General features: G+C 34.2%; 1 protein-coding gene across 7 annotated transcripts in view; it reads right to left on the bottom strand.

The window, feature by feature from the left end:
- Positions 1 to 3460: 3460 nt before the first annotated feature.
- Positions 3461 to 10681, bottom strand: part of LOC105493221 (glycerol-3-phosphate dehydrogenase 2) — a 148954-nt gene continuing 141733 nt past the window's right edge. For all 7 annotated transcript variants that reach the window (XM_011760744.2, XM_011760743.2, XM_071072795.1 and 4 more), the window contains 4 exons: positions 10518 to 10630; positions 10355 to 10433; positions 9749 to 9847; positions 3461 to 6755 (listed from right to left, as the gene is read on the bottom strand). In XM_011760744.2, coding sequence (XP_011759046.1) covers positions 6630 to 6755; positions 9749 to 9847; positions 10355 to 10433; positions 10518 to 10630 — 417 coding nt within the window. In that variant the 3' untranslated portion in view covers positions 3461 to 6629. The remainder of the gene's footprint in view (positions 6756 to 9748; positions 9848 to 10354; positions 10434 to 10517; positions 10631 to 10681) is intronic.

Genomic DNA, 10681 nt, shown 5'->3' with positions numbered 1-10681 from the left:
ACCAAGGACAGCATATGCCAATTTAGCTTTAAGGAGTTTTCAGGCCATACATTAATTCCCTCCATACCCCACCCATTTTTAGGGTTAAAATAGAAATGCTCCTTTCTGGAGCTTAATGATCTTGTATTTTGCAGACAATGTTTCTGATGGAATTACGATGAATTGAGAAATAGCGATCATGTTTTTGTTTTCATAAGAAGTGTATCACGAACTGTGGCTTATACTAAAACTACTCTAATTGGTCCAATTTTTATTTATTAGAAACAAATTGTTGAAGAACTAATGCAGGTTTTTAATGATCCAAAACAGAAATAAATGTTCTAGTCTATTACCGTCCTATATGGAATAAGTCAATATTAAAGCTAATTAACCCTTTTCAAAGGCATTTTGTCCCAGGTTTTTATTTAATGGTTCAGTGCTGCTTCAAGCATGGATCAAGCTGGATAAGCTCCATTTAAAAAATGGCCCATTTTGAAAACAGTTTAGCAGCTCACTATGACAAATATATTTATCAGGATAAACTTGACTTTTTCAACTGCATAAATAACTGACCACAGTTTCTTAAAAGATCCAACAATAAAACAGACGACGGTTTCTTAAAAGATCTGACAATAAAATAGACATTAAGGAAAATAGCCAAATCTCTTTAGTAACATTGTAACATTATAAGAACTGATTTCATTTATTGCTTTCTAAAAATATTTAACTTAAAAATATGTTCAGGTTTTTACTTTTGGGGGTATTCCTAATGGGGATTCGGGGTGGTCCCTGTATAAGTTATTTCATTCTAGGTCACATGTGAAATGCAAACCTATGATTTGTCCTTTTTGGAAGAAGCCATGATTTTTTAATAGTGTTCAAACATAGTGCGAAGCACATACTTTTCAGGACATAAATGACTACTTTGACATATGAAATCCTATGAAAATTATATACATTATTTAAAGAATTTGGCACTCTTCCCCTTTGCTATACTAGCAAATCACAGAATGTTCTTTAATATCAAGCTATTTTTGACTTATAAAATAGATGAAATATTTTGTACATGAATTAAATTCTTCACGGTACCAGAGGAATTAATTTGTAATGTTATGAAATTTTGATTAGCCTGCTGTAAAATCAGAATTGTTTACCACAAGTGTCTAGGTTCTGACTCTTATAGTCTTTCCAAACAGATAATGAAATGAACTGAGAATGGGGCGGGGTGGGGGGGGGCGGCAGAGTAATTTATGAAAACATGGTACACCATAATTTTGCCATTTGTCTGCAATAAGGATGGCAAATGATTCATGGGATAAAATGAAATATCTCTCACTGTCATTTCAATGGATCTAAGATTTACAGCTTCTTAACTTGGATAGGAAAAACTTTATGCAGAAAAATGAACTGTAAATCAATTAATGATGGGGATGAAAAACAAAAAAATGATATTGACGCAAAGGTGAGAAAAATCTAAGCAAGAAATTAAAAGGGAAGAAGTGACTATTGACTTTGAATCTTTGGAGGCAGGAGGTAGTAGAGAGGGAAGCCTCTGTTTAAGAGGGCATTAAGGTCAAGTTAAAGAATGGTGATATGTTGATTGAGCTCATTACATTTAGATGACTTAAACAATAAGAGAGCTTTTAAAGCAAAATCAGATATGCCTAAATTGGATTTAAATAATAAATTTAGACCTAGTTTTATAGTAGAAGACTAAAACAAATACAGAAATTCTGTGGTTATGAAAGATCTGCCTCCAATTCAAGATTGTCCTTAACCAAAACTATCATCTTACAGGCACCAGTGCCAAAACATATACATATATATGTATTTTACACTCCCAACTGCTTGGTACAATGAAGGAAAGCTAGCAGCAGCAAATGAAAAAACTGAACCTAGGCTCTATTGGAGTCAGTGTACCTGGAAAAGGAGAGCAGGGATGTCTGCTGTAGGCACAGACCATGGGCATGAATGGCTCAGAAGCTGGTGGAACTAGCTGTAGTCTGGGCCATGCGCTAATAAAAAAGGTAGGTACTATGAAACTCAATCCTCCCACCTCCTCGACTGAAACATGATATATTACCTATGACTACAGCATAGAAACTTTAACCTCCCTAGTTTGAAGGAGCTCCAATGTGAATACAATTAACAGGGAACCAAAGGTAGGGTATGCTGAGCAATGCAATTCAAATGCCAAATGTGGAAAACAAAGATGGTCCTGATAATTCTGCTAAAATAGTATTTTGCTTAGATCACATGAATCTTATTATTCTGGACCAGGTATTTAACAAAATATAAAGATACCTATTACTTTTTGCAAAGAGCCCAGGACCCACAGGACTACCTCTGGTATCATCAAGGCTCAAATATATCATGTTCTGTGCCAATATTTCACAAGTTGGGCAGCTAATTAGAGACCTAAAATACAAAACACATGCACAAAAAGCTCATCATCTCTGCCTCCTATACAGAATTTGTTTCACTATGAGGGTGCCAGATCAATTTAAAACTTTTGTTGCTTCCTTCCTTCATAAGTCAAATGTCATCAGGTGAAATCTGACACCAGGGACAGTACAATGTTGACAAAGATAGTAAAATATTGATGCTAGTATCATATTTTTTGATGACCATAAATTTTATATAATTGTGAGCAATATTTTGATAAACTGTATGTTCAAAAATTTTAAAGCACTATCAGATTTGATAAGCTAGATCAATAAAAAATGTTTTAAGCTGCCACGTATTTTTTTCTAGGCACTGAACAAACAGTTAATTGTTCCAAGTCTGTCTGGGAGCCATTGCTTTGGGGTATTCTATATAATTTTAAAGAACCTTCAGAAGCTCACACATACCTTTGGGCATGCAGAACCAGGAGGCAGCACATCTAAACCACAAATGGAGAATATACTCCATATATGCATGTAAATTAAACCCTATAAAATAACACGGGCATTATAAAATTTGTGTTAAAACTGATAACAGCTTTACTGATTTACTGACAATGAAAATATATAGCATTTTTTTCTGTCAGAGCATTTATCAACACTTGGCAACCCTGCACTAACTTGACATGTAAGATGATCAAAATGGATTATGTAATCTTTTCCATTCATTTCTATTGATTTTAGTCATGATAAAATTCATCAGTGTGCCTGGGAACGCTTAGGCTGAAAGGCTCTGGTAGATTAAAAAAAATAAATAAATAAGGAAAGGAAAAGAAAAAAGAATTCAACTGAGTTGTAATAGGATGAATGTAATTGTAGAATAGGATTGCACAAATATAGAAGTCATGCCCTAAAGGCTACAGCAACAAATTAATACAAATAATTCTGGCAGTCTTATAAAATTACATCTATCTCTGTAGATATTTCACTTTGTGCCATCAAAAATACAGTTTGTAAAAATATTTTCAAACTTTTTAAAAACTTCAACAGTAATCAAAGTTATCTGACTGCAAGTGACATCAAAATGCTAGCAAATGGACAATTTTAATCAGTTTTATTGATTCATGCTTCCAGTTCTTATTCAGTTAAAAACAAGGCACATTAAATACATCCTCTTATTGCTCTAAAAATGCATGCAGCTCATTCTGTATATCAAAAGTAATAAATAATGGCCATAAAACACCAAGACAGTTATAAAAATGACAACCCAGCCTCAAACATAGTATTTAACAGTCCAATCTAGAACAATAACCCAACACAATACATAAAAGTGCCACATATGAAAACATGCAGTGTGTATATCCACTCTAGTACTGAGCTTACACTTGCTATTCTTTAAAAACATAGTAGGGCTTTTTCACTCCTTAAAAAAGGTTGACATGATGCAAACATTGCAAGTTATAGCATCATTGACTTTAATATTACATTCATATGCCAAAAATCTTTACAGATACATAAGAGAAAAATAACATCAATGATGACTCTTACAGTATATTTAGTAAAAGTGAGAATGAGTTTTTTTGTTGTACAAAAGAGGAAGCTACATATTTTGAAACAGACAAAGCAAAGCCAGAAACTGAAGCAGAACAGAGAGCATGCATTTAATAGCAGAAATCCTAAAGTTACACTCAGTATAAATTGATTGAAAGCAAGAATATTGCAAACAGCATGATGGATATGAGGCAGACAACCTTGGCTTAACAAATAATCCAGCATTATCATTATTGTTATGACTGTGGTGGGGGCTATTTAAAGGAGTATCCAACTCTCCAGCACAGATGGGGGTTCCTTCACCTGAATCCCCTCAAAGGCTCTTGAAATAAATCACTTGATAATAAAAGGCAATCCCTGCATACCCACCACGACCCCAACAGAATCAACTGATGTCAAGTTTATATGCAAAGGAAAAAAATTCTTTTGTGCTTGGAATGAATTTTAAAGAAGCTTATTCCCCCCTATTTCTTGTCTCCCTTTCTTAAATCAGGTAAAGAAGCTGTACAGGTTTAATTAAGAACTTATACAAAATGCTGGGGTGCTTTGTTCACAGTAACGGCTTGAAATCAGTTCATTTCCAAATTGAGTCTATGGGATTGGTGAAGGACTCTATGTTTTAGAAATCAGCAGATTTAAAGTAAAAGCAGAGATGCTCAGAAGAAGAAAAGTGTGCTTTTCTTTGTCCTTAAAGGAACTTCATTCATAGCAAAGCATGCACAAACAAGGCCTGTTTAACACACACAGATCTGCCCCGGCCCTACTGTAATGGAATCAGGGAGGGTACAAGTCATCGTTATCTTGATCTAACTAGAAAGAGAAAGAGAGAAAAACAGAGAGAGAGAGTACAAATGTACCATATTGTGTATATCATCTGGGATATTTTAAAGGACAATTCATCTACCTATTAAGTGTCACTGGGTTCTAAACAATGACATTTGTTATCCGGTTAGAAAACAAACACTAAGTTGTAAAGCCACAAGCTTTCATTTGCTTTAAAAAAATGAAAAAGCCAGTGTAAAAATTCACACTTTGAAAGAAGAAAGTTCACAGTGATACCTGGGAGCATCACTTGCTCTGTTTTAGGTTTTCCCTTAGGAAGTGGCAAGCATCTAAAACTTCATTTAAAAACAAAATGAGCTAAGATGCTGTCTTTCTTTGCAGTTTCTGTTTGTTTCAGAGGTGGTGGGTGGGTGCGTAGGTGAGTGAACCTCCAGTGTTTACATTGTGACATACAGGCTCAGAATCCACTTGAATAAGGCATAAAGCTACTCTGCAGTATTGACATAAATAAAAATAACAGCACAAAAGTGTTTTATGTGCCAGTTTAAAAAACAACTAAGACTTCAAGTCTGTGCAATAAAAACCTGCCGCGAAATGACGTGTTACATCTCCTATTAGATACAGAATCTGATGTTAAAAAAACAACAAAAAAGTAAGTAGTTAACTTTACAAGAAGAAGTACGATTAATAAATATTCAGATAACTAGTTAAAATGCCACCAAAATATAGCAAGAGCATCCCAAACTGCATTACTTGTTAAATTCAATACACACTGACTTTTGCTTTGGACTGCGTGTGTGTCAGGATGGGGGGTGGTGATTATTTTTCCATTTTTGTTTTTGGTTTACTGAGAATAGTTCCATGGAGTACAGAAGGGGAAAGACTTTAAGCAACCGCGTTGACCTTGGAAACTGGTTTTGTGCCTTATTTTACATATAATTATAATTAAAGTTAACTAAAGTCTATTCTATCCTCCTACACTATGTTTGCAAGTACCCCCAAAAAAGATGGTAAGCTAGATTTGACAATACTACATGCTTCAAAATTTAGGCTTCGGAATTGAATCTTTTGTTATATGTGAATATATAAAAACACATTTTTAACTCTTAAATGTATTACTACTGTAATAATTAGATAAATTTGGTCTCATTCCATGACATCCAAATTGCCACTTAAATGCTGGTTTTAAAGTAAGAAGAGCAAGGATCTTCCTGGCAACTATATTAGTCAAAGAAAACCAGCAGTGACTGAAGAAAAAAATGAACTGCTGAGACGAAACTATCACTGTAACTCCCAGCAAATGTCAATGCTATCCTTATCTTCTACCTGTGATTCTGGAAGCTTTCAGAGTTTCTCTTTGGGACTTGCTCCTATAACCAGATCTACACTTTTCCTTCCCTCTCCAGTTAGCCAGTCATGCTCTACATATAAAAATGTGGAACAGTGTTTGCATGAGGAAGGTAGGACAAGCTGGAGGAAGATGGAGCTGAGAAATCTCCAGAAACACTATCATTTCAATAGGTAATTCTTTTTAATAACACAAGCTGTCTATATGCATGTCACAAAATTTCTCCAGCTTTTTTCAATTTTTGCCCAAATATTCTGTTTTTAGAACTCATTTAGAATAAAGGAATAAACAAACAGTGAATGTGTCACATCTAACAAGTCACAAAATAGATGCAAAACTAATGTGCATTGAAAATGAGAAAAAGAATAAAATACACTTAAAAGCTAGATTGAATGGCAAATACAAATAAAGTACAGCAATAAAGCTGGCAAATACACCAACACCCTAAAGTTTTGGAATGTTTTCTAGTGTTAAAAAAGGCAGCTATCCACATTCATTATTTTAGGGTGGTTTCAGTCATCTCTGGTTGTTACATGGTGATTTGTCATTCCTATGTTTGTTGGCTGTGGATTTACTGCCCAGACTCACAATCCTCCACAACTACGGTCCACTGGAATTGGAACTCTTCTGTCGAGGTTCTCTTCTGCAGTTTTCATTAGTATAGCAAGCCGGCTTCCAGATACCCTTCCTTTTTGAATAGCACTCATCAGCTTAAAGAGAAAATATGCAACAGATTCAGAACGCAGGCCAGCTTACTCTCTTCTTCATGGCATTATAATCGTTAGCATTGCAGCAGACAGAGGTAATTAAGTGCTCCATCAAAAACCTTAACAAATACTACAGCTCAGATAAGAAAAGTCTAATTTTTAAACATTTCCAAAAGAGGGGAAGAAGCAGGTATTTCACTACTGCTGCAAAAACTACATCCATCTAGTAAATCAGCCTGCCTCTAAAAGCAAATCTTAATGCATCTTTTTGTCTTTTAATGTGCTTAAGGCACTTTTATTATTATTATTATTTTTTTAGCAACTTCAAATATTGGATCTTTAATTCCATTTAAAATCTTAAAAAGGAATCTCAGGGATTGAACAAAGACAAACCATGACCTATATTTATCTACCCTTTTTTTAATGTTACTGTACTTGACAACTTCAAGTCCCCTAAATCCAAATTCCTTAAAGACTTTTTAACGTAATTTACATTTAATTCCTTGAAAATGGACCCAGAGATCTACCTTAAGAATTAAAAGCACTCCACAGCCCAGATTTTAGCTAATTCATTTTTATCCAATGGATAAAATCAGAATTAGTCTTGAAATTACATGCAGGCAGCGGGCAAAGGCCTTTAATCTGGAAGGCACTTTGCAATTATGAGCATAGGGATTTTTTTCCTTTTCAAGTTTGATGTGGTTTCAACTATTTGCTTTTCTTGATCTTACTTCCCTAATCTTTTTTATTTATTTTAAAAAGATTTAGCTATTCGTCATATATATACACACACATGCACACATATATATATACACACATTATATATATATGATGTATCTATGTATGTATGTAAATTCTCAAAATAATTTTAGGTTTATAGCTTTTAGCCTATAGATACACGTTGCTTAAAAAGAGCTCTGAATAAGAGTCAGAGACATCTGCTAAGGGGCTGGATCAGAATTTCATGACCTTATTAAAAGCTGTTTCACAAGCTATTGCTTATTAGAGATGGACTCCTACATGCAAAAGTGTCATTAAAACCCAGACTTAGAAATAAAGTCATATAACCACGAGATATCTATAGTGATCCTTCTGTGAAGATGATTAAAAATCGTATCTATATTCAAAAAATATATTTAATGGGATAAACATGGGCTCTTAGTCTGCAGAAGAGCAAAATGTTAAAAAAAAAAAAAAAAAATCAAAAAAACCCTCCAAATATACTTTACATCTGAGGAATGGTGTAACATAAGGAATGCTGACATCTAAAGACAGAACAATTTATTGTTTATTGCTTTGTCTCTGATTCCAGGAAGACCTGCGAAGTTTATCAGAGCTAACACAACTGACAAAGCTAGAGGTTTTCTAAGCCATACACAGTATATGATGTGCCAACTTCTAAAAACTCAAAGTTTTCTTTAAACACTACATGTATCTAGAAACCATATTACAAGAAAAAAATAACATTTGGGTGTGAATATATTTCATGAGGAATATGGTCAGCATTTTAAAGTTGAAAATTATACTGTGTATTTGTTCTTAGTAGAAGCAAGAATAGTCCCTTTCATTTGGAATTGGACAAAAAATATTCAATTATTTAAAAAAAAAAAAAACTCTACAAGAAAACCTGCAGATAGTTTAAATTATCTCCTGCTTTTAACTCAACCACATTCAAGGAAATTACTTAAAACCTAAACCACATAGCATATTCATAAAATCAGATTCTTATTGTTTCTAAAGCGCCATGTCTTTCAACCCTAAATTCTGCTGTTTATTTACAACACATATGAAATGAAGCACAGGCCATTTCTTTGAAGAAAAGTTTTCTAACATTGTGAGGGCAACAATAAAATATTCTCCGGAAAAACTACACAAAAAATGCATTAAATGGTGCTTTAATTCCCAAGCATAAATTTTAAATTCAATTTAAAATGTGTATTTAGTTAAACAGTAAGCTAAAGAACCAAACATTCTTTTTTGTAATGCTGGACACAACCTGTGAAAATTTTCTGCATTTAGATTCAACAATGCTCTTATCTGCAGCTCATCTCCAGAGAGACAATTACCATTTCCTTTGCCTTGATCTTGTTTGTTTAACTTGACACAGTGAAGAAAGGGCTGACATTGACCAAAATCCCCAGCATTAATTTATTTCATGTTCAGCATTCATCATTGCCATGGTGCAAGCAAGACCTGGCATTCATTTGAAATACCTGCCCAAGAAGCACTACAGAAAAAAACCTAGCTGCTTGGAAACCCAATACATTCTTCATATGATCAGAGTCATATGGACAGCTAGAAATAATGTATGGGTTTGTTGAAATTTCTTTTAAGAAACAATATGTAGCATCCAGTTTGAAGTTAAAGTAACAAAATTTATTTCCTGCATGACTACAAAGATGAAACAACAGAGCCTTGAATAAATTAACAATTGGAAATGGAAATATTTAAATTATATGGTCTCGACCCCAAAGTACAAGTTTCCTTCCTTATGTTTTTCTAGTTCTTTATAATGCCAGAATCTAATCACTAACTTCTCAAATGAATATGATTCATTAGTGAATGGAACCATACTTTTTAAAAATTTTCTGCATAAAAGACTAGAAATCTTGTGTTGCCTCTTATGAAGTAGAGGAAAAGAAAAAGTAAGTAAAAGAAAAGTAAGTAAAAGAAAAAGGTCCAGCGGTGATACGCCATGGCGTATGTCTTTAAAAAGCATGCTTCATATTCAACCCTTTATGATAAATAACTTGGATTTAATTTAAATTGCCCAACATAACGGAATGTTTCTTATACAATAAAAGGAAAAGCACATGCACCACAGTACAGCCTTACACTTGAGGGCAGACATATCAACCTCTGCTGGCTTCGAGCTTTCTTCTTCAGAATAATCTGACAATTGTGTGGACTTAAATATCCATTCTTGAACAGGCATTTACGATCATGACAAACAAAAGATAAAAGCAAACATTCTTGTTTCTTTCACCACAACTTACCTGCAAAAATTCATTGAGTTCAACCTGTCCATTTTTATTCAAATCGACTTCATTTAGAATTTCATGGAGTGTATTTTCATCCATTTGGACATTGATACTCTAAGTAAAAGAAAAGCACAGAATGATAGTTTGATTAAAAATTATGCATATTCTTTGGCTGGGCAAGGTGGCTCACGCCTGTAATCCCAGCACTTTGGGAGGCCAAGGCGGGCAGCTCAGTTGAGGTCAGGAGTTCGAGACCAGCCTGGCCAACATGGTGAAACCCCATCTCTGCAAAAAGTATTTTAAAAATTAGCCAGGCATGGTGGCACGCACTTGTAGTCCCAGCTACTCTGGAGGCTGAGGCAGGAGAACCCCTTGAACCCAGGAAGAGGAAGTTACAATGAGCTGAGATCGTGCAACACTGCACTCCAGCCTAGGCAACAGAGTGAGACTCTGTCTCAAAACAAAAAGAAAAAAAATTATGCATATGCTTTTACTAACATTACTAATCTTTTAAAAATTATAATAAAAATATTACTTGTAGAAAACACTAGATGAGAAAAACATCTAATATCTTTACATTCTTCTAGTATCAGAGGCTGACATCGAACCAAAGAAAATTACCTCTAATACACGCTGAACATCAACAATGGTAATAAAGCCTTTCTTGTCTGCATCAAACTTATGAAATCTCTTCTTATACCTGGAACACAAGATTAAATAATGGAAAAATATACTTACATAGGCCAAAAAAAGAGAGAAAAAGATAGACACTTATTGTAAGTACCTGTCAATGTCTGAAGGCAGTAGGCTAATTTCAGAGCGATCCGTTAACTGTTCTGATCGAGATTTATAGCCCATTTCATAATATAGAAACTTCTTGGCTGTTTCAAGTTGTTCCTAAAACAGAGATACACGCAAAGTTCAAAGATACGTGGAAAGCATTACTGA

The sequence above is a fragment of the Macaca nemestrina genome, chromosome 11, assembly GCF_043159975.1.
Source record: "Macaca nemestrina isolate mMacNem1 chromosome 11, mMacNem.hap1, whole genome shotgun sequence".
NCBI classification, from domain to species: Eukaryota; Metazoa; Chordata; class Mammalia; order Primates; family Cercopithecidae; genus Macaca; species Macaca nemestrina.
Note: the sequence above shows the minus strand (reverse complement) of the source record. Positions and strands in the feature narration are given on the sequence as shown.